Below are 24918 nucleotides of genomic sequence, written 5' to 3'. Positions count from 1 at the left end.
GGCCTCCTGACCCCCACAAGACTTGCCAAAAGTCAAGCAGGGGTCCGGAACGACCTCCTGCAGTCGAATCGTGTTACCGTACGGCCGGCGCCATTTTGCGCCGTACGGCAACACGATTCGACTGCAGGAGGTCGTTCCGGACCCCTGCTGGACTTTTGGCAAGTCTTGTGGGGGTCAGGAGGCCCCCCCAAGCTGGCCAAAAGTCCCTGGGGGTCCAGCGGGGGTCCGGGAGCGATCTCCTATGCTCCTGACGTCGGGGGACAAAAAAAACAAAATGGCGCCGGCGCTACCTTTGACCTGTCATATGACAGGTCAAAGGTAGCGCCGGCGCCATTTCTACAACGCACGGAGGTCCGAGAGTAAAAGATCACACCGGGACCCTTCCTCTGGACCCCAGGTAATTTAAGGCATTTGGGGGGGGTTCGGGAGGGTGGGGGATTTATTTTAAAGGGTCGGGGTGGGTTTTAGGGTTGTTTTAGTGTGCCGGTTTTCCCGCCCTCCCCCTTCCCCCTCCCCCTTCCCCCGATTTACGATTTTTTGACGATAAATCGGGGGAATTGTTATTGTATCGCGGCTCTAATGATTTTTGACGATTTAAAATATATCGGACGATATTTTAAATCGTCAAAAAACGATTCACATCCCTACTACTTAGCCAGATAAGTTATCTGACTAAGTAGTGATATTCAGCCTTAGGCAGATCTCATATCCAGGTAAGTTAGACCTGCTCAATAGCAGGTCTAAACTTAGATGGATATGACTTATCCGCCTGCTACAGGGATATTCAGCAGCATAACCGTGCTACTGAACATCCCATCTTAGCCAGATATGTGTATCTGGTTAACTCAGATAAAGAGCTAGTTTTTGAATATCCACCCCAATGGCAGGGAATCTCCTTGAAATATTTCCCGCTGAATCCTAATGTTAGGAATGACAAATTGTCTATCTTCATAGTTCAGATGGAATGTGGTCTGCCACATTTTCCTAGTGAACTTGATGTGCTCCATCAAAATCCAAGAGTATAGAATGCTAACAGAAGCTTTCTTATAATCAATCAATGCTACACTATGGATTTAACTATTTATGCAGCTAGCAATAAAGGCTTTATTTAGCATCAGCTGGTCTTTGCTTCCATATACTCTTCTTTTATTACCCTTCTGTTGTTTTACAAAGATGCTGTTAGCAAGTCAATATGTTAACATATTCTATCTGGGTCTATTGCAGTGGATAGTTTGTAAATTGTAGGTAGGCGAGTATTGGCTGATAAGTTTTCGGATGTTATTTGGGTCACTCTTAATTATATTCCGCTTTTCAAGCACTTCAAAGCGGATTACATTCAGGTACTGTAGGTATCTTTGAAAGGAGACACGTTCTTCCTGTTATTAGCCATTATGATCAATTGATTTATGCAGTTAACCATGTCTTGGTGGAGAGATGTTAAATGTTTGAGCCAAAAATTGGACAATCCATCAGGGCCAGGGTATTTCCAATTTGGGGCTTTTTTTTACCTAGTTTCCAGCTCTTTTGTTGTAACTTCAGGCTATTCCATAATTTTGATGTTTGCCCTTTCTAGTCTCTTCTGTATGCTGGGTAACCATTCTGCTTCTCTGTTATACTCTACAGAATCTTCATATAAAATTCTTCCAAAACTTTTCTGTTTTGTTTTTGGTTGGTAGTGCTTTAACAGCACAAATGTTCTTCTCCAATTCCCTACAGAATTGCTTTGGGTTCTCTCCAAATGTTTTATTTTTGGTTCCTTTCTTTTATGTTCTTTTCTTATCTCTGCAGCTTCAGTCTCTCTCTGTGTATGGCTTGGCTTAGAGTGCAGGCTCGCCTTTGAATTTCCTGTACCTTATCAGTGTCCTTCTGTAACAGTGTTCTGCAGATTAGGATTCCTTGAATGAGCCTAAATGTGCTGGATCTTGGAAGCTAAGCAGGTTTTGACCTGGCTACTATGTACATAGGAAACTACCTCTGAAAACTAGGTGCTATCAGCTACAGAAGGCAACAGACAACCACTGCAGTAGCCACACAAGACTGTCATGATTACAGGGCAGATTAGGATCACCAAAGTCTGTGAAAATTGGATAAGGTGCATACCACTACTTCAGGGCTTCCCTAACCTATGCTGAATCCCACAGACAATTAGGTTTTCGGGATATCCATAATGAATATACAAGAGATAAATTTGCATTCACTGGAAACCCAGAATAAGCAAATTTATTTCATGCATATGCATTGTGAATATCCTGAAAGCCTAACCAGTTGTGGGATCACAAGAAGAGGTTCGAGAAGTCATGCAGTACTCAAAGTGAAGTGTTATTATGGCTTTGCAAAGGTTCTTTGATGTTTTTTTTGTGATACCCAAGGACACCATGACCTGAGGGGCAACAATCCTTATAAACAAATGGGATTTCCCTGTTGTCCAATAGCAGCCCAATGAATTATAGTGAAAAGCTATTTCTCCTATATAAGAACAGAGGACTTGAGGATGAAGGTCAGTTGATCATTCACCTATTTGATCAATAGATGCATCCAGTGACCATAAACTTATTTAAACTGGTCTTGAATACAGTATCAGACTAATCCTGCATTAATACCCAGCCTTAAATCCTCTGAGGGGAAAAAAAAACAATTTTTCATTTTTCAAAACATCTCTTTGTCTTATTCTAGACAATCTCAGATTACTTGGTGCCATCAGTTTTTCCAACCTGTTCATGATTATGTGCATATACTTATAGGAAGGTCAATGAGACCTATTAGAAGAATCTTGCCTCAAGTGTTTACTCATGGCTGAAGGAACCTAGACTCATCTCCCATTCGCTATCCCTGCTCCTGTTTGATTCGCCAGACCCTTCTTTTCTAAGGGCAGAAAATAAAGAAAGGATGCCAGTTCCACCCTATGCCCTTTCATTTCTGCCTTACAAGGTACCTCTTCAAGCTTGAAGGCTATCATTGAGAAGGCATTGAAGACCGCATCAGTAGATCCAGTGATTGTGGTGATCCTTTCAGGGCTGGAGCCTTCTGAGATAGTGACGCGAGCACTGCTCTGGAAGGAAACAAAATGGAGGGCGTGTGGATACAAGGTATTAAGCCCAAATAGTTCCATTTTATCATCTACCATGAGAAGCACGCCCCCTTTCTTTCTCCTTCATTTGCCTCCCTCAGAAGTTACCGCTTGCTCTAGATGTTCAGGGACCACAGCTGTGGCTTAACACGGATGGGTCATGACTCATTTCTGTCAGTCCGTGTGACTTCAGAGTAACGTAACAACAACAAAAAAAAAAAAGCTTTAACATGGAGATTTTAACACGGAAATAAAAAAGAGGAAATGGACACGTAAGGTGGAAAGGGGAGAGGAGGAAAGGAAGAGACAGAAAGAGAATGTTTTCCTTACTTCTTCCCGTATTCTTTTAACTGTTTCTCCTTTCTGCAGATGAGAAAAAGAAATAAAATGAAATGACACTCTTACAAAAGTAAAAAGAAGACTGGAGTAAATGTTAGAATTCAAAGAAGAAAATAGGTCTTTTTACCTTTCCTATGATACTGCCAACTTCCTACAAAAAAAGACCATTGATGATTAGAAATCTCAGATACAATACAAAACAGGAAAGAAATTGTGAGGTTGCACAACAAACTAGGTAAAATCAGGACTGTCCCTGTAAACCTAACATTGACCATCACTCTAACCCTACTAATTATGCTAAAACCCCCTGCGAGGGAGTATATAAGAGACACCTTCAGAACACTTTAAAGGACCAAGCACAGCTAACTGGCCCGGTCCTCCTTAAGTCCCAAGTCAGCGAGGGATTCTGGGCCCAGGGAGGATCCTGCAGCCTAGCATAAGAAGACAGGGCAGAGAAGGCAGGAAGTCAGCCCTCGCCAGATCTACTTAGGTTTGACCATTTTCTTAACCAAGGGACTGCTGAGGTAAGCACTAAGTCTTTAGTTTTTCGCCTGTAAATAAAGCATTTTGTTTGTGTAGAACCAGCCAGAGTTTGGCTGCATTTGTACTCCTAGCTGCTTCCCAACCCATGGCTGCTCCCAAGCAACCACACCCCACTCCAAAGCTAGCCTTAACTCTCTCGCTGTTCTAAACTTAACCCTAATGCTATGTCTAACCCTATAACTAACCTTAATACTAAACCTGATGTCAACTCTAATGCTTAACCCCACCACTAGACCTATCACTATCACTATCCCTAACCATAACCTTACCCTATCCTTAATCCAACCCCCACAATCTTAACCCTACCTTAACTTTAACTCTAACCCTAACCTAACCCTATCATTAACCCTTAACCCTATTTCTAACCCTCAAATTAACCATAACCTTATCCCAAACAATAATCCTATCCCTAACTTTTCTTTAAATCAATCGTTAACCCTAATCCTAACCCTATCTTTAAGTTTAACCCTAAATTTAAATCTAATCCTATTTCAAACTTTATCGTTAACTTTAATTCTGCCTCTAACCCTTTCCCTAAACCTAACACTACCCTTGGCCTCTAGACAACATGACTGAGGTGGAAAGTTTGTAGCCACATGCTTTAGCCATGTAGAAACCCTTTCTACCATAAACTTTAGCATGTACATAGACACCCTTGTATGTGTAAATTCTTTGTCAACACATACTGTACAGTTAAGGATCCTATAGCAGCACAGTTCATGCCTATTGCAATAAGCCAGATTGTTATTTTATACAGGGGCTTTGTGACACAAATGACTACCATGTTGGAAATGATGCCTTTAAAACAGCATAAAAAATGTAGATTTTAGTTTTACAGTTGCTGTGATTTTGATCTGGATCTAGGGTTGCCAACTGGCTCCAGATTTCCATGAAATGCTGATCCAACGGTCCTAGTTTTACCCCACTGCATGCATGGACTTGTAGTCTTGTTTTTCTAAGCAACTCCAGTGCTGCAAGTCGGTCAGTTTTTCAGGATATCCACAGTAAATATGCATGAAATGCATTTGAATGCAATGGGAACATTGTATGCAATGTGTAAGGATAAATCTGTCAATAAAAAATTGTGTAAATGGGCCTATTATTTTTCTCATCAGGAACTCAGGAGTGCCAAAGGGAATATTTATCTGAGCAAATTAATCAGTCAAATAATTATTCCAATCAACACAACTCCCTGACCATCCCTGCTGTTCTATTTATGATGAATCAAAAAAACAAAAAATTGAACAGCCCAAACTAAGTAAATCCAACTAACTTACCCTTTATTCAATCAATATTATTTTAAGTACAAAAACAAATTTGTAAATTTGTAAAGACTATAGGAGAAATAAATAAATGTTAAGGTCTAAATGCTTCATTCAATACTGAAAAATGTAAATAAATCATTCTAAATTTTAAGGACTAAAACTTCCCCACACTTCCCTACATCCAGATCTGCTAACCTCCACACTTCCATACATACACATTCACCATCATTCACACAAACACTCATTAAAAACCACTAAAAAATCATATACAGAGAGTCCCATGAACAATTTAAAAAAACCACTCCTAGACCAAACAAGGTACTTAGCTTATAATAATGTCCATTGGAAGGTCCAAAATGTAATATTCCAAAAAGATAGTATTCCAAAAAATTGTATTCAAAGAAAAAAGGTTTTTGTAAACACCAAACAATCTAATAAGTCACAATGTCAGCGTCAAATGACCAGCTTCCAAATATTCTGTATGTCTGATGAAAGAATGAAAAGCTGTAAAACAACCCAATGCGGTGAAAGGAATATATGGCTCATCCGATTTGAGACATTGGCTTATTATAACAGTTGGAACCAAATCCACAGTGTAAAGGTGTAGAACAACCCACTTGTGCTTCCTTCTATCTATGAGTCTATGTTACAGGAGCAGAGAGCAGCCAAAATGTTCTCGCCATGGAGCAAAAGTTTCCTGTTACCTTCTATTGCTGAATTTGAATTCCAGGCGCGTACAAGAACCAAGGGATACTCCCTTCTCTTCGGTCTATGAATTTATATTTCAGGAGCACCCAATGCATGCATTCTCCCGAAATTACATTCCAGGAACACAGAGCAAGTATATTCTCCTGACACTGCAGCGTTTCGGCACCCTAATGCCTTGCGTCAGGGGTTCCCAAAGCATCATCGTTCAAACCATCCACAAAGAGCTATGAGGGGAAACAAAGTTATGGTCATCAGCTTAGTGATGCAGCCAACACTAGAGAGTAAAGTCCACTTGGATAATGGTAAATCTACAAAGTAGAGATGATCCTCAAATCAAAGGAAAAAAAGGAACCTCGGAGATACTGGCACAACCCAGGAATGAGGCGAAGGATACTTTTTCCTTCCGTGTTCAGGGAATGGACATGGGGAAGGTCGCTGCCCATTTGGAAAGGCACAAAATGAAGAGGGAGGAGCGGCTAAAGCAAAAGGGGAACCCACCCCGCAGGCCTGATCATTTTGTAAGACAGAGGACCATATGGACAAAGAGTGCTTACGGCTTGAAGACATGGAGTGGGAATGCAAGCTGGCAGAACAACACAAGAAGGAGCAGGGGGCAGAAGCAGAGCCCCAGAAGGAGAATGGAAAGTGGGGAACACGAATAGCGCGCACTTTTCAAAGCTCCAAAGTTGCAATTTTGTGGAAATTTTCATTCAGGACTTAAGGAGTTTGTGATCCAGGTGGAACTGAATGAAGTTCCTACCCAAGCTTTGGTGGATTCAGGGTCTGGCAGCACTCTTGTTTGTGAGATATGCTTCAAAAAGAACATATCAACCATAAAAGAAAGAAATACGTGCCTCTGTACACGAGGATATTCGGAAGTATCCAACCAGTCAGGTCCTGCTGATGACTCTGGCAGGAAAAAGCCATTATAGAAGAGCTCCCGTACCCGGTCATTCTGGGACGCAATTGTCCTGAGTTTGCAATCCTGTGGAGCCAGCTCACAGGTAGCCGGGAGAGCTTGTCCACAGATCAAGACACATGGGCCACAGAGGAGGAGCTGGGAATTAGCCTGGGCATGGCTGGACGCTCGACCTGACAAGGCCGAGCTGAGGGGGAGGGTATGTAAAGGACTGTATAAGAAACTCCCTCAGAACACCTTAGAGGACCAGCCACGGCTATTTGGCCTGATCCTTTTCAAGAGAGCACCAAGCAAGTGATTCTGGGACAGGGAGAATCCCTGCTGCCTTGGATAAGAAGGCAGGGCCCAGAAGGCTAGAAAGGCCCCAGAGAGAAAGCAGGAAGTCAGCCTAAGCAAGAACTTTGTATATTGGATTTTTGTGAATTTGCTGAGGTAAGCGGCCTCTGTGCTGCACTTTTGGTTTTGCTCATAAATAAAGAGTTTATGTGGAATCAGCTGGAGTTTGGCCTCCTTTTTGTACTTCTTGCTGTTTCCCAACTCAAGGCCATGTCCTAGTGACCATACCCTACTTATTGAGCAGCTAGATGAGATATTGTGCTAGATTGGTTTAGATCTTATTTGAGTAGTCATTATTATCATGTAAAATGGGGTCAGCTGCTTTTACAATCTAAGCCTTTAGCTTGTTGGGTTCTGCAAGGATCATACTTGCTCCCCTTCTTTTTAACAGTTACTTGGCCCCATTGGCAAGAATAATTAAAGGACGGGGCTTTTAGGCTTTAGTGTCTATGATGTCCATATTCAGACACAGTCCAGATAGCAAAGTAGCCATATAAACTTATCCGGCTAATTTTGGAGATATATAAACTTCAAGTCCTAAAAAGGCTTAAACCCCTCCTCTACTCACATGATTTCAGGACGGTCCTCCAAACCACGCTCTTTGCTAAGATTGACTATTGTAACTCACTCCTCCTAGGGCTCCCCCGCTCTACCACAAAACCACTACAGATGCTCCAGAACGCAGCAGCTAGAGTCCTGACCAAACACCAATCGTGGAGACCACATTACGCCCGTTCTCCAGAACCTACATTGGCTTCCAATAAACCATAGAATTTTATACAAATCCCTCACCATAATCCACAAATCTATTCACAGACAACTCCAGCTTGACCTCCAGATCCCACTCAGTCTCCACACCTCCACCAGACCGATCAGAGATCTGTACAAAGGATCCCTACACGTTCCCTCATCTAAAGCCTCGCGCTACACAGCCACCAAAGAACGAGCATTCTCGATAGCAGGACCTACCCTTTGGAATTCTATCCCTCCAGACCTCAGACTTGAACCCTGCTTACAAGCTTTTCGGAAAAAACTCAAAACGTGGCTTTTCCGCCAAGCTTTCCTATAACTGATACGAATTTAGGAGCTTTTCAATTAACGTTCCCGGCTAGGACATGTAGCTAATTGCTATTTACCCTATGGTTATTCTTTCACTCCCTCCTCCTTGTATCCTTTCCAGATTCCAAGTTTGCCATACCTTGTTAAATGTAACTTTGCTCCCAGTTAAAGTCCTCTTGTTAATCAGTTGTTAATGTGTGTTATCCCCTAGGTTCCTTGTAAACCGATCTGATATGATTCTTATCATGAAGGTCGGTATATAAAATAATTAAATAAATAAATATTCAGTAGTGCAGCTGCACTATTGAATATAGCCAGCTATCTTATTGTTGATTGTAGCCGGCTAACTTTAGAATATAAGAACATAAGAAATTGCCATGCTGGGTCAGACCACGGGTCCATCAAGCCAAGCATCCTGTTTCCAACAGAGGCCAAACCAGGCCACAAGAACCTGGCAATTACCCAAACACCAAGAAGGTCCCATGCTACTGATGCAATTATTAGCAGTGGCTATTCCCTAAGTAAACTTGATTAATAGGAGTTAATGGACTTCTCCTCCAAGAACCTATCCAAACCTTTTTTGAACCCAGCTACACTAACTGCACTAACTACATCCTCTGGCAAAAAATTCCAGAGCTTAATTGTGCGTTGAGTGAAAAAGAATTGCCTCCGATTAGTTTTAAATGTGCTACTTGCTAACTTCATGGAATGCCCCCTAGTCCTTCTATTATCTGAAAGTATAAATAACAGATTCACATCTACTCATTCAAGACCTCTCATGATCTTAAAGACCTCTGTCATATCCCCCCTCAGCCGTCTCTTCTCCAAGCTGAACAGCCCTAACCTCTTCAGCCTTTCCTCATAGGGGAGCTGTTTCATCCCCTTTATCATTTTGGTTACTCTTCTCTGTACCTTCTCCATCGCAACTATATCTTTTTTGAGATGCGGTGACCAGAATTGTACACAGTATTCAAGGTGCGGTCTCACCATGGAGCAATACAGAGGAATTATGACATTTTCCGTTTTATTAACCATTCCCTTCCTAATAATTCCTAACATTCTGTTTGCTTTTTTGACTGCTGCAGCACACTGAGCCGACGATTTTAAAGTATTATCCACTATGATGCCTAGATCTTTTTCCTGGACGGTAGCTAATATAGAACCTAACATTGTGTAACTACAGCAAGGGTTATTTTTCCCTATGTGCAACACCTTGCACTTTTCCACATTAAATTTCATCTGCCATTTGGATGCCCAATCTTCCAGTCTTGCAAGGTCCTCCTGTAATGTATCATAATCCACTTGTGATTTAACTACTCTGAATAATTTTGTATCGTCCGCAAATTTGATAACCTCACTCGTCGTATTTCTTTCCAGATCATTTATATATATATTGAAAAGCACCGGTCCAAGTACAGTTCCCTGAGGCACTCCACTGTTTACCTTTTTCCACTGAGAAAATTTACCTCTGGCAACAAATTCCAGGACAGGTCTTATGTCTAACCAGACTAAGCCAGCTATGTCAACTGGCTAACTCTGAATATCAGAGTTAGCCAGTTAACTTGGCTAGCTAACTCAACTCCTCATAGTTACACCCTTTGAACGCCCCTAAATTATCCTGCTAAATTCTAGCCTCCCAACTTATTAGCTGGCTAGAATTTAGATGGATATGTGCCCAAATATTCATTTAGCCGGCAAACCTCTGAGTTAACTGTTTAAATGCTTTTGATTGTGGACCTCTAAATGTATGCAGATATCATCTAAGTGACTGCATTCTTTAATTCAAAATGAGTACCTGATCTTTCTGAATGTAATCATTGTTTAGATATTGTTGTACAGTGGTTTATGCAATAAAAACACAAAGTTAAAACTCATAAATCAGAGACCCTTTGGGTAAACTGGCATTTTAACCCTAATGACTTAACTCCCTTATCGGAGGTGGTTGCAATTCTTATTGGGTGGTAAGAGGCCTTGATGTCTGCCTGGATGCTAAATGCTCCATGTCATACCAAATTTCACAAGTTGTGCAATCTTTTTTATTTTCCTCATTTTATTTGGCATTTACAACCTTTTAGATACCAATGATCTGCAGACCGTAGTATATGCGTTGGTTTTATCTCATATTGACTATTGCAGTGTTTTATAGAGTTTGCCCCAGATTCAGCTTAAGATGTTACAAAATACTGCTGCCAAGTTAATTTATAAGAAATATAAATGTGATCATGTTAGAACCGTACTTGAAGATTTACACTGGTTACCCATAAACTGTCGCATCTGTTTCAAGATTTTATGTTTGGCTTTTCATGCTCTCTATAGGGGCCTGCTGTCTTATCGTTCCAATATGTTGATATTTGATTTCCCATCAAGATCTTTCCATCAGCCAACAAAGCTCTTTTGAGACTTCCATTTCCATCAGAGATACCGCTAGAGCAAACTGGACGGACTTCTTTTAGCTATCAAGCTCCATTATTGTGAGACTCTTTGACAACTGAGATTCGGTTAGAATCAGACTACCTGAAATTTTGGGAAAAGGTAAAAGCCTGATGATTATCTCAGGTTTTTAACAATAAATTTAAGGTACTTTCTAGGTATTATTTAATTACTCAGGATTTCTTTTGTTTTTAATAGCTTTGAGATTTGATTTTATGTTTTATGTTGTACATTTGTTTTATGTTCAATTTGTTATGAATTATAAACGTGTTATGTAAACTCATATATGGTTGAAAATTTGCGGTATATAAAATGTGATAATCATTGAACATGCATCTCATAGTAACACAGTTAATGATGGCAGATAAAGACTGACATGGTCCATCCACTTTGCCCAGCATATACATTGTGAATGTCCAGAAAACCCAACTGGCTTGTGGCACTTGAGGACCAGAGTTTGACTATCCCTACAATAGGGAAACCAAAATCCAGGTGGAAGCAACCTGCCTACCTGCCCTGAAAATCTGGAGGGAATTGGCAACCCCATCTGGATAATGGTGGTACTAACTGGGAGTACAGGTTTTGTGATTTAAATCCAGTACCTGAAATCCAGAAGGCCCTATCAACTTCTGTGTTGTTTTAAATTGCTCTCTGCTACACAGTTACAGACCGATGCAATACCTTGTGCTCAGGCTAGCACACAGGTTAACCCGCGGTTGGACGTGCGTTTTGGATGCACATACATAACCCCTGACGCAATAAGAGGATCGGTGCGTCCAAACCAGCGCATAGCTAATAGTGCTCATCCCAAGTAAATGCCATGTTGATGAGACTATTAGCTAGTACCTCCGATGTAAAAAATAACTGTGCGCCCGACGCGTACATTTTAACCCTCAAAAATTACGTTAAGTCTTGAGGTGCTCCAAAACCTGCACAAAAAAATCAGAAAAAACTGTTTTTCTGTGGTTCCTCCGACTTAATTTTGTCAAGATATTAATCAGAGGAACCACAAAAAGCAGCAAAAAGGAAAAAAAAAAAGTTTTGACGGCGGTCTGGTCAGGAAAATGGACGCTTGTAAAACTGAGCATTCGTTTTCCTAACCTGCATGCAGCCACGTCTCCTGGGCTGTGGATGCACAGTTTAGCCCTAGCATGTCCTTTTCAGCATGGCGGTTCATTTGCCTATTGCATCGAGTGCCGAAGAGAGGTGAAAAAAAACGGGCTCCCAGTTTGGACGCACATTTTTTACGCACACTTTATTGCATCGACCTGTCGGGGAAACCCCTCGTTGCATGTACAGCGCTCAAACTTTTATCAGTAGAGTTTGTCCTACAGAAGAGCTTCCCAAACTTGTCCTGGTGACCCTGCAGCCAGAAGAGTTTTCAGGATACCCACAATGAATATGCATGTGATCAATCTGCATGTACTAGGTCTCCAGTGTATGCAAATTGATCTCATGCATATTCATTGTGGTCATCCTGAAAACCTGACTGTGTGCTCTCCAGGACAGGTTGGGGAAGCCCTGGCCTAAAGCTTTTTTAGAATCTGTTGGACATACCTGGTACATTCCTTTGCTCCCTCATCAGCAGACTCTACAGTAGCGTTCTCAGATTAGGTCTAGTCCAACAGTGAGAGGCTAAGGCGCTCCTGATTTTCCATCTATGGAACTGTAGTCCTGCTATTCTTGGAGAAATTAAGAGCTACAAACCCATACATGAAATGAGGCAAACCAGGACTGGCTCAGCCTCTCCCTGACGACATGGAGCCTACTCCCCAGGGCCCTAATGACCTTGACGTGATTCTATCAAACGTCATGAAGCAGAGAACTAAGACAGTAGGAACTCATCCTCCTCGTTTTTCAGCTGCTGACAAAGCGCACAAATTATAATGACTGAATGAGGTTAATCCTGAAGGCAGGACTCTGTTGCTCATTGTTCTGGGAGGAACAGCCTGAGACCAAGAGTGGACCTCAACAGCCAGACTGCTAAGCTGTGCTGCCAGAGATAAGAAAAACAGCCTGGCCTAATGTTTCCCAGTCCAGTTCTGTCTCCCAGATAAGAGATACTAAAGACCCTAGTAAGGGCCTGATTCACTAAGCCTTTATCCCATCGACATAGAGGGCCCAGTGTAATGAGGTGCCCACGTTAGAGGGCACAGTTTAACACACACTTGTGCACATACATTTTGTGTGCAAACTCTACTCCCGAATGCAAAAAAATGTGCACAGAAAACTGCACATATTGATTAGTGCCCTGACCTGTTGATCCAATGCTAGCTATTATCCCTCAGAGCATCCCTTAGGCCCACCCGAGTCTGCGCTGACACTTAACTCGTGCCCTGACCATGGCAGTAAAAAACATATCACATCGGTTTACAGTCAACCAAACACTGCAGGAAATCGGGCGTTTCCTTTGTCTAATACATTGAACAATTGTAATGTGGAAGTGGTTAACAACTTTGACGCTGCATATGCCTCATTGTCTCCCCTGACCTAGCCCCGCCTCCCAAACACCCATTTCTTTGAGTGACTGTATTTAGCCCCTTGATGGAGAGACGTTTTCAGCCCAGCTGATCTAGCTGGCTAACTTCTTTTGTTTTTGTTTGCACAATTTTTCTGTGCAATCTTTACCTTCTAGAGGTGGCAGGAAATCATTGCCATTTCAGAACTGTGCAAGGAAACTGACTGGCAGCCTTGTTACGCTTTGTTTTCCCAATCTTTACAACACACGCCAGTCACAAGTTTCCTGAGCCTCCTACGAGGGACTGTATCAAAAGCTTTGCTGAAACCCAAGTAAACCACATCCAGTACCAGCCCTGATCTAATTCTCTAGTTATCCAATCAAAGAATTGGGATGCGCTTTCCTTTTGAACAAAATTTCCTGTCTCATTTCTTTTGGGAAAAAATGAAAAAAAACCAAACAAATGAACATTTGTTTTTTGTTTTGTTTCATTTTCCTTCTCACCATCTACCAGCCCAAGGGTCCCAGGCCTCCCCCCACCCCCACCCCCCTTCCTCCTGCTGCCAAAATGTAAAACTTCAAGGCAATGGATGGCGCCAGCCATCCATTGCTCCTACCATGTGACAGGGGCTGGCCAATGGCACCGATAGCCCCTGTCACATGGTAAGGGCAAAGGGCCACGGCACCATTTTTTTTTCTGGCATCCGACAGCCCGATAGCGGAAGATCGCTCTCGGGACCCCCGCTGGATCACCAGGTACTTTAGGAAAGTTTTTTTTGGGGGGGGGGGGGTCGGGAGGGTGGAGGATTGTAAATAATTAGATTTAAAGAGTCGGGATGGTTTTGGGGTTTTTTTGGCTCGGGACAGCCGAAAAAGAAAACCTTCTGGGCTGTGGGAAACGGGACTTTCCCGTGGGTCCACGATACCGAAACCGGAACCGATTCCGGCACCCGATTCATATCCCTACTGTGCACCCCCCTTCAGAATTGTTCAAGTCCTCCCCTCCAGTTTTCTCACCCCTGACCTAGATAAATGACAGGATAAGTGAGATATGATAGAGACATTTAAATACTTCCAAGAACATAAGAACATGCCATACTGGATCAGACCAAGGGTCCATCAAGCCCAGCATCCTGTTTCCAACAGTGACCAATCCAGGCTACAAGTACAAAAACTTAGATTGTTAGCCCTCTGGGGATAGAGAAATACCTACAGTACCTGAATGTAAACCGGTGTGATATCTCAATTGAGATCGAATGTCGGTATATAAAAAAACAATAAATAAAAAAAATAAATAAATTTAAACCCAGCTATACTAATTGCACTAACCACATCCCCTGGCAACAAATTCCAGAGCTTAATTGTGCGTTGAGTGAAAAAGAACTTTTACCGATTAGTTTTAAATGTGCTACTTGCTAACTTCATGGAGTGCCCCCTAGTCCTTCTATTATATTCGAAAGAGTAAATAACCACACAGGAAATGAGCCTCTTTCAACGGAAAGGAAGCTGCTGGAATGAGGGCGGTCATGGGACGGGGATGAAAGGGGTTAGACTCAGGCCAAATCTTAGGAAATATTTCTTTACAGAGAGGGTGGAGGATTCATGGAACAGCCTCCCCATGGAGGTGATGAAGTCAATGACCGTATCTGAATTCAAGAAGGCTTGGAACAAGCACAGGAAATCTCTGAGGGAGTGGGAGGGATTGCAGAGCTGGGCATTTGGTGTGGGTGAACAAACTAGCTAAGACCGTATGGTTTGTTTGTTTTTTTTCTGCCATTATGTTTCTAGGTTTCTAAAATTTTCAAAACTGTATATTTTGATTTAGAGTTGCAGGTACTTTTACACCGGTGGCCTTTGCACCTATTCTGAAAGGGAAAGTTTGAATATACCTACTCTTAGGGTGGGCAAGTTTCAAAAAGCCCTTTTACCCTGGAAAATCAATATTTATTTGTGTAAATGGCTTTTGAAAATTGTTCTTCCTATGTGCAATTATGTGTTTTTAACAGCATTGTTCTGGGAGGGATGGTGGTGTGGATCATCATGATTGCTGAATTTAAGTATGAGAATCTCAGAGGAGGAGGTGGGTGGCCTAAGCGTGTGAAAGTTAATGGGAGGGGGCGGGGGATGTGCCAGGCTGAAGATTTGCCTAGGATGCCTAATACCCTTGCACCGATCCTGCTGTTTCCACAGGCTTCCACAGTAAATACACAATCATTAGTAAAACCAAAATATCCTTAGCAGCACATTAAATACCTAAGCATAAGGAATGAATTCCTGGCAGTCCAGAAGCGCTCATCAATAATAGATCAGTTACTTAATGAATTTGGGGGCAGACATACAAGATGAGACTGCCAAAGGCGGGCTGTTCTGTTTACTGTTGTCCCCGTGATTCTTCCTAGGGAATCTTCCAAACATTAGTCAGGTCTTAAGCCTAATAGTAGAGTTTTTTTAGATTTACTCCTTCCACAGAAAAATGTGTTGCCTTCACTGGTTTCCACAGGAAGGAAAGGCACTCGCTTTTTGTAAATTTCTCTTTAAACCACTAGAGGTCACTGCTGACATCATCAAGGCTTAAAGGTATAAACCCATCTACACACTCTACTCCTGAAACAAATACAGAACATTGTTCTCTATGGATAGAGGCGGGCCATTTGGGACCCGTGTTAGACTATCAGCGTTTGTGCTCCTAGCCTTTCAGCTACTTCACCTTGTCTTCCATATAACCTCATACCTAGTTACCTACTCCCCTCATATACCCAGCTGCTCAAGGGTAGCCTGTGTTTTACTCCACTGCTTTCATTCATTTGTTGGTGGTGACAGCCCAAATTGGTCAGTTTCCCTCTGCGACCCACTCCCCTAGTGTAAACACCTGCCAATGTATGATTTGAATTTATCACCTTTGGATCCTTTTTCCTTGCACAGGCCATTCCTACAGTTCTATGTATGGGTATGGCCACAGTCCCCAACACATCTAAAATCATCTTCTTTACACCAGGTTCTGAGCCATGTATTGACGTAGCTGATATGACATAGGCCTTCCATCCTCCTTAACAGGAACAGGTAACATCTCAGACAATGCTGGGGTCTTTGCCAGGAGCCTAAGCCCCTCCCCTAAATTCTTGAACTCCCCAGAACTCGACTGACTACATTTCTAGGCAGGGTCTTGCTTCCCAGGTGGATTATGACATCCATTTCAGAATCTCTTATTTCTGTTCCTATAAGAATCTAGTTTGTATTCCCGCTAACTGAGGATGCTGGTAGGCCTTTAATCTATTTGTTTCCCTCCAAATGTGCCCCCAGGTTATTGTTAATGACTTTGATAACAGAGTCTCCCAGCAGAAGGATTTTTCTGTTCTTATAGGATCATTTTCATTTTTTATACCATGCTTTCTTTAAGTCTGTAACCACTTCAGATTCCTTTTCTGGAGTATCATCTCTTTCCAATGCTGTGAAGGCATTTTTTACATGCATCATTCAGGGTGGGGAGCAGGGGGGGAGGGGAGATTCTGTGTCACTGGTCTTATCCTACCAGAACCCATCTACTCCTGCTTCTTGGGATCCTTTGTGGGAGTGGAGATAGATTTTCTGGAAGCTGTATATGGAAGAGACAACTCTAATTACAGTCAGTTCCTGCTTAAGCTGAGTCATCCATGATTCATATAAGTTCTACACTGCACACCCTCTTGTGTCCATAGTCTTATATGAGGTCAATCATAGTTTGCACATGCAAGGGTCAATACCCCAGCTTCCTCAACTTAAGTCACACACTGCACACATAGCGATCAGGGATCCAGGATGCCCCCCACCCTGTCCATGGTGCAGGGTCTCACTTCTGCAAGATCTCAGTTGTACACCCCTGTCCATGGTTAAGGGTCTCGGCTCTGCAATACTGTACACATTTATTTTATTTTAAAATATTGTAGCCCGCAAAATCCTTCCTTATTCAATGTGGATAAAACAAAGATTTACATACATATTAAAACATATCAGGGATCCCCCCCATCCATACTACAGGGTCTCGGCCCCACAAACCTCAGTCACATGGTGTGCACGTAGGGATCAAAGATTCTCTGTCATTGGTGCAGTGCCTCGGCCAGGCAAAACCTCAGTCTCACACTGCACGGATAAGGGACAGAGATCTCCCTTGTTCATGATACAGGGTCTCATATCTGTGAGACCTCAGTCACACACACTGCGCACAGGGATCCCCTATCCATGGTGCAGGATCTTGACCTTGCAAGACCTCAGTCGTATACTGCACACATAGGAATCAGGGATCCCCATCTGTTGTGCAGGACCTTATTCCTATGCTTGATATAACTCATACTAGTAGCTCCCCCTGCCCACAGTGTAAGGCTGCCATCTTTATAAAATTTTAAAAACAGCCGGCCACCTAACCACCGTACCCTTGCAAATCTGTTCTTGATGCAGGAGCTGGTCTGAGGTCCAGCTGTAGATACTGTTTTTTCATGGGAGACAGAAGCAGAGGCTCAGCTTTTCCCCCTTTAAATACAGCATGTGATAAATAAGAGATCCTACTAGCGTTGACAACTCATCCCAGGTTGGCTGAAGAGGCTGATCTAATTGAAGAAAAGCAGAGCTGTAGCTGGCTGAGTGTCAGATTGTGCACCATGGGGAATTCTTAAAAAAAAAAAAAAAGGTTAGCTGTACATGTCAAGGCGGCTTAGTATAATTAGGATCTAAGGTTGCCGATTCACCTTAGTTTGAACGAATAGGCTAATCCAATTCTGGTTTTGCCCCATTGCATGTATGGATTTATATAGTTCCGATTATCTAAGGAAATCAATGGGACATTCAGAACTACAACTCCATACATGCAATGGGGCAAAACCAGAATTGGATTAGCCTATTCATTCAAACTAAGGTGAATCGGCAACCTTAGACCTTAACTATACTAAGCTGCCTTGACAAGTACGGCTAACCTTTTTTTTTTCATTAAGAATTCCCCATGGTGCACAATCTGTCACTCAGCCAGCCACAGCTCTGCTTTATCTTCAATCACTTCCAGGTCAAAGTACTTGTCCACAAAGGGACTGTTAACCAACTCTCCAGGCACAAAACATTAACATTGGCTAGTAACCATCAGTGTAGAAACATCTAGCAACAGCTTACCATTAATAAGTTACATCACTATATAAACTTTCACCACCTACATGTTCTACAAATGTAGGAGACAAAGGTTTCGGGGAGGAATGAGGCATCTTTCTCCCACACAATTTTCTTTTTTGCAAGCCCTCTTGAAGTGGTGCAAAGGAGAGAAATGACAGCGTTTCTCTATCACAGTGCTCCAAGCAAAGGAAGATTGCGAGTGAAACATCTTGGCAAGGAGAAGGACTGTCACCCATCCCTAAAATCTGTATTTGGTCTTCTTTCAGAAAACATTAACTTGCGGCAAGATGCCTTATGGTGAAGGCACCATTTTCCAACTGATTAACAGGCTGTGAGTCACAGAGGATCATCGCCCACCCTCTCTATAGCTTCTGAATATGGACCTCCGAACTTAACTGCCAACTTTTGAATATTTCCCCCATTTCTCTGGTTAAACTTTAACCAGATATCTCGTTATCCAGCTAAAACGCATCTGGATAACTGAGGCGCATTCGGGGATGTTTCTGGGAGGAGTCAGGTAAGCCTGCTAAAATATCCGGCTAATCCTGGTTGTGCCATAGAACTGTCCGAAAATTAGCTAGATAAGTTTATCCGGCTAACTTTTCAATCTGGCTATGGACCTCTCTATATCTGTATATCTGAATAATAAGTTTTCCTAACAGATTTTTTTGAAACCAGACCAAATGATATATCTGACCTGGGGATGGGCAGTCTGGTGTTCTCTTACAAAGTTTATAAATGGCTATTCCCTCTTGAAGTAAGCATTCATACCCCATTCACACTAAGATCTGTAGAACGTCACTTCCCACAACAGGATGCAAACATTGTGCTCTGTGCCACATATCCAGATATCGCTTCAGATGCATGAGGGACAAAGATAATCATGTCCCAGTGAACTCCCAACATGACCTTACTGATGACTAGTGGTGCGCTTTTAAGAGTTGTGAAGATTAGAGGGGACAATTTTGAAATGATTTTCAAGCAGTTACCTGGGTAAAATCAGTGGCTGAAATTGTCCCCTCCCCCTCTGCAGGAGAAAGTACTAATGCTGTTTCACAATATGGGAACTTTTACCTGCAGGCAGAGGGGAGGGGCTGGCAAGCTTTATGGCACTGAGTTTGCACCAAAGTCCATGGGTATGGACGTACCTGCAGTGCTGGCTGGCCCCCACATATTTAAAGGGAAACTCCACAGGGAGTTTCCCTTTGAAAATTCACTTGCAGGCTCGTCCTCCAAGTGATGTGTTGGCTTTAAATATTGCCCTCTTGGGGGCCGATGCAATATGCCGAGCACACTCTTAACGAGCAGTTAGACTCGGGTGAAATAGGCGCTAATCAATCCCCTAATGCAATAAGGGGATTAGCGCCTATTTAACATGCGTCTAAAGCGGAGTGAATGAGATAGCGCTCATCACATGCAAATGCATGTGAATGAGCCTATTACTCATTCACTCCCAATGCAAAAAGATAAATGTGCGTCTCAGACGCACATTTATCGCACAGATATTAACACCTGCCTGGAGTAGGCATTAATAGCTGAGCGCATTGAATAGAAGTACAGAAAAGCAGAAAAAACTGCTTTTCTGTACTTCTTTTTTAAAATTAAAAAAAAAACTTGGCAGACCGCCGAGTTATGAAGACCGACGCCGGGAAACTCAGCGTCGGTTTTCATAACCGGCCGTCTGCCAGTAATGAAAATGTCCGCCAATAACAGTTATCTGACTGTTCATCATACGCTTTGTATGCCCCTTTATTGCATCGGCCCCTTAGTAATAAAAGGCATACTGAAGGCATGATTTACTAAGCTTTTTTTTCCATAGATACAGAATGGGAGAAAAGCCTTAGTAAATCAGGTCTTCAGAGTACCATTATGGATAATGATACTGCAAACAGTGCTTTTTATTCAGAGAACTTTACAAAGAGAACTGCTAAGAGTCTGGTTACCTTGTCAGACCTGTACACTCTTTCACCCAGATAGAAAGACATCTCTCCTCTCGCTAGTGCTGGAAGAAAAGCACCTCCTGTTGTGCAGTTTATCTCCTAATAGTGCTGCAATATCGTGCGCTCAGGCTAGCGCACAGGTTAACCCGCGGTTGGATGCGTGTCCATAACCCCTGATGCAATAAGGGAATCAGCATGTCCAAAACGCATGTCCAAACCAGCACATAGCTAATAGCACTCACCTTATGTAAATGTTGAGGAGGCTATTAGCTAGTACCACCGATGTAAAAAATCACTGCGCGCCTGACTCGCAAGTTTTAATCCTCAAAAAATTAACTCCAGCCCTGGAGCTGATGTTAAGTCTTGAGGTGCCCCAAGCCCTGAACAGAGAAGCAGAAAATACTGCTTTTCTGTGGTTCTTCTGACAATATCATCACGATACTATGGAGGAGGAACCACAGAAAGCAGTAACATGAAAAAAAAAAGTGCTTGATGGCGGTCAGGTTAGGGAAACGGATGCTCAATTTACGAGCGTCCATTTTCCTAACCCGTGGCTGTGCATGAGTTAGGAAAACAGACGCTCACAAAATGCATAATTTATTCCTAGCGGCTCATTTGCCTATTGAATTGGGTGCCCCAGAGAGGTGAATGTGTGTGCAGTAAAAAAACAGGCGCCCAGTTTGGACGCATGTTTTTTTATGCACACTTTATTGCATAGGCCTGACAGACTGGCTTGGGTAGGTCTAGCAATTCCCCTAACACAGGGGTGGCCAAATCCGGTCCTCAAGAACCACAAACAGGTCTGGTTTTCAGGAAAGAATATGCACACAGCAGATTTTTATATACTGCCTCCACTGCATGCAGATATATCTCGTGCATATTCATTACGGTTATCCTGAAAACCAGACCCGTTTGTGGCACTTGAGATGCGGAGTTGGCCACCCCTGCCCTAGCAGCATGTCTGCCTTTGGTGTCATTGTTTATCCAGTCAGTGGGGAGCTTGACTGCACTTGGTAGCCCTACCCTGCAGTGCTCACTGAGGGTCTGATATCAGTGTTACCTTTCCATGCATCAGCAGGCGCAGTGTGAGGGTGATGTTCGGCCCATTCTCCTCCACGTCAGTGTCCTCATTGCTTATCCTGTCTGGGGATGCCATGGCGAAAGAATGCATAAATTTTCCTAATGAAGAGTCCAGAATGCAGAGGGGCTCAGGGAAACCTGAGATAGTTTCCTATAGGGAGAAAGAGAAAGGAAAGGAAATCAGTACCTGCCCCATAGGCATATTTTATTTGGAAAGAAAGAGCGATTCGTTTTGGTGAGCAGAGTAGCAGTCTGGAAACCGAAGTCCTCCATGTATCCTGGTTAAGCTGAGGTTGTTACAAAACAATGTAGAAAGAGATAAATGCACTAAGTCATTAACATACCATATTCACCTTCCCTGGGGTTAGGAGAAGTTAGAAAATGCTTTCCATCACTCCTTGAACTCCCATGATTCACCAGCACACTTGATGAATATGGCTTCCAATCCTTTACTCCTCTAGTTCCCTTTTTTCCTCAAAAGACTCCGGGTATTACAGTCCTAATACCAAAAATACCACTTATAAACACTTTAATACTGACTCTTGGACCACAGCGTAGCTCTCGGTAAACCAGCGCTCTATTTCAGAACCCATTTCTCCATAGCCCCCTTCCGAGCCGATAGCCAGGCACAATCCCCTGAGTCCCCAATGTTCTCCAACTCCAAATCAAAGCCCATATTTGTGGGACTTCCCGACTCACCTCCACTTCTTGAGGCTCCAGCCCCAGTCCCCTTGGCGGCTTCCCCTTGAGGAGAAATACCTCATGCCCCAAGCCTTTCCCCACTGCAGGGCCCTATCAGGTGAGAGGACACCCCAGGCAGAACCTAGCCCCCTGATGGTTCTCTCCAAAAGCCGTCTGCCAAAATCTTCAGCCACCTCTTTTATACTGGGTGAAATACTCCCTCTACGGGACTTTGCTCCCCATGCCTCTTAAAGGGAACCTTCCCATATATTACATCAACAACTACTCTCCCAACCAACACAGTGCAAATACATTGTATAATTTTACCAGAAGGAAGGCCTTCAGAATACCACACCTTCCAAATGCAGTTAGCAGGAACAGACAGCTTCTGCTATCCTACAGTATTTTTTTTATACTCCTTAACAATTTTCTCAAACTAACTGAGCATCCAGATGGAGGCCCAAGTAGTCTCCTCCACCCAGAATCCTCTCCGAGAGTTCCTGTGTGACGAAGAAGAGCTCCTTGGTGAGAGACCCATCACAAATACATCGTAACAAGGGCTTCTGGTTTCCACCGATTTTATTTTACCAATGCACAGAGTCCAAAAGCAGCTGCAAGCAGTGCTGACTTCTTGCAGCTGCCCATACTTTCAGCAACACAGCGGTGTCCGTGACTGTTGCTACCAATGACAAATGTCTGCAGCTCCCCTTAGATGCCGTGGATTACCAGATTAAAATCTCTGAAAATCAGAAGCCCTAAATGTAGACTGCTCTCCCCCTACACACTCTCACTTCCCCTGTACATACGTTCTCTAGCTCACCTCAACACACTCTCTCCCTCTCCCCCAGCTTGTAATATCCCCACAACTCTCCCCCTCCCCATTCTCTCTCCTACTCCCTCATCTGATCTCCCCAACATGTTCTCTCCCCTAACACCCCCCCTGCCCCAACCCAGCTCCCCATACATATTTATAACCCCACACATTCCCTACCTCCAAACTCTAGTTCTCCCCACAACACACACACGTAAGTTTTTCCCCCTCCCACATATTCCCTCACTCCATCTCCCTCAACAGGTATCTCTCCCAGATTATCTCTTCACCAACACAGTCCCCTCTTCACACATTCCCTCAGCTCATTCTTCCAGTCTCTTTCTTAATCCATCTCTCACAACTGTCGGCCTTCTCAGACTTCTATAGCTGGTTCTTCTGTCCCTCTCTCCCTGCTTTGCACTGTTGGCACCGCCCCCTAAGCAGCCATCTCCTTCCTGCACCACACAGGGAAGACGACTCAGAAACAATGGCTCAGAAGCGACGTCAAGAAATATTTCTTCACGGAGAGGGTGGTGGATGCCTGGAACGCCCTTCCAGAGGAGGCGGTGAAGACGAAAACAGTGAAGGAATTCAAAGGGGCGTGAGATAAACACTTTGGATCCCTAAAACTAGAGGATGGAAATAAAGAAAAGAGTGCATGGGGGTAACCTGCTGTTGCGGTGGGTACTACCCTTAACCAGTAAGCCTACATACTATAAATGCAACTCCATCAGTGCTCTCTGCTTCAACGGCAGGGGAAAAAGGGAATGGGATTCCGACAGAAACCAATGAGGGCCTCAATTTTTACAGTCTGGGGAAACAAATAAACATGGGGGTAACCTGCTGTTGCGGTGGGTACTACCCTTAACCAGTAAGCCTACATACTATAAATGCAACTCCATCAGTGCTCTCTGCTTCAACGGCAGGGGAAAAAGGGAATGGGATTCCGACAGAAACCAATGAGGGCCTCAATTTTTACAGTCTGGGGAAACAAATAAACATGGGGGTAACCTGCTGTTGCAGTGGTTGCTACCCTTAACCAATAAGCCTGCATACTGTTAACGCAACTCCATCATTGCTCTCTGCTTCAAGGGCAAGCAGTTACAGGGAATTGGACTCAGACAGTAACCAAGGGTCCTGACGTTTACAGTTTGGGAAACTGATAAGCATGGGGGGTAACTTGCACAGCGCGGCAGATACTACCATAAGCTTACTTGGCAGACTGAACGGACCATTTGGTCCTTTCCTGTCGTCATTTCTATGTTTCACAGCTCTCCAGGAACTGTGTGCCTCACACTCTTGACTCCCGTGCTGTTCTCAAAGTTTCGCGAGAACCGCAGCATAGGAGTTCAGGTCACTGCACGCTACAGGAAGAAGACGGAACTGGATCTGGCTCCTCCTTCTCCCGCGTGCTTGCAAAGGGTCACTCGGGGTGCAGGTGGAACTGTGCTGGTTTCCTCCTAATCCTGCCAGCACATGGAGTTGGCTCACAGTCATGCGGCAGTGGAAAGAACCAACGCCTCCTAAATTCTGCACTGGTGCGGGGGAGGGGAATTCTGTGCAAATTCTATATTACACAGTTGCGCAGAATTTCCCCTAGAATAGAATCTAATTTGCAGACTTCCCCTGTCAGCCTGCCAAGGTACCTCAGCCCTGAAAGGGTCCAATTCCCTGTAACTGCTTTCTGTAGTCATGCATGATAATAAATATAATAATAATAATACTGGGCCAGATATTGAAATAGCATTAGTACTCGACAGCAGGATAAGTAGGACTTATCTGGCTATCTAGTTGTCTGCTAAAATCCAGTGCTCACTAGATAGCCGGATACGTCACTTATCACAAAGTAGCGGCCTGACTATGGATATTCAGGGGCATAGCGATGCCGCTGAATATCCCTTGTAACTTAGCTGGATAACTCATATCTGTCTAAGCTAATTTAACGGCCATATTTCAATTTTGGGCCCATTTAATGTTTTTAATTGAGGCACAAGGCAACTTACAACATTATTATAATTCTGGTATAGTAAGTTCCTGCCCAAAGAGCTTACAATCTTAAATGAGTACTGGGCAATTAGATAAAAAGGGCAGTTCTCAAAACTTTTAACAAGGGTATACAGCCGTTAACCTACATATAAATGTAACCCCCTCT

General features: G+C 43.3%; 1 protein-coding gene across 4 annotated transcripts in view; it reads right to left on the bottom strand.

The window, feature by feature from the left end:
- The window catches only part of PCBP4 (poly(rC) binding protein 4), a 160750-nt gene that overhangs the window by 50429 nt on the left and 85403 nt on the right, over positions 1–24918 (bottom strand). For all 4 annotated transcript variants that reach the window (XM_029599515.1, XM_029599514.1, XM_029599517.1 and 1 more), the window contains exons 2-5: positions 21255–21425; positions 3534–3557; positions 3398–3430; positions 2933–3049 (exon numbers count right to left, since the gene is read on the bottom strand). In XM_029599515.1, the coding sequence (XP_029455375.1) occupies positions 2933–3049; positions 3398–3430; positions 3534–3557; positions 21255–21365 (285 nt within the window). In that variant the 5' untranslated portion in view covers positions 21366–21425. The remainder of the gene's footprint in view (positions 1–2932; positions 3050–3397; positions 3431–3533; positions 3558–21254; positions 21426–24918) is intronic.

Source organism: Rhinatrema bivittatum, chromosome 4 (genome assembly GCF_901001135.1).
Source record: "Rhinatrema bivittatum chromosome 4, aRhiBiv1.1, whole genome shotgun sequence".
In the NCBI taxonomy this organism is placed as follows: Eukaryota; Metazoa; Chordata; class Amphibia; order Gymnophiona; family Rhinatrematidae; genus Rhinatrema; species Rhinatrema bivittatum.
Note: the sequence above shows the minus strand (reverse complement) of the source record. Positions and strands in the feature narration are given on the sequence as shown.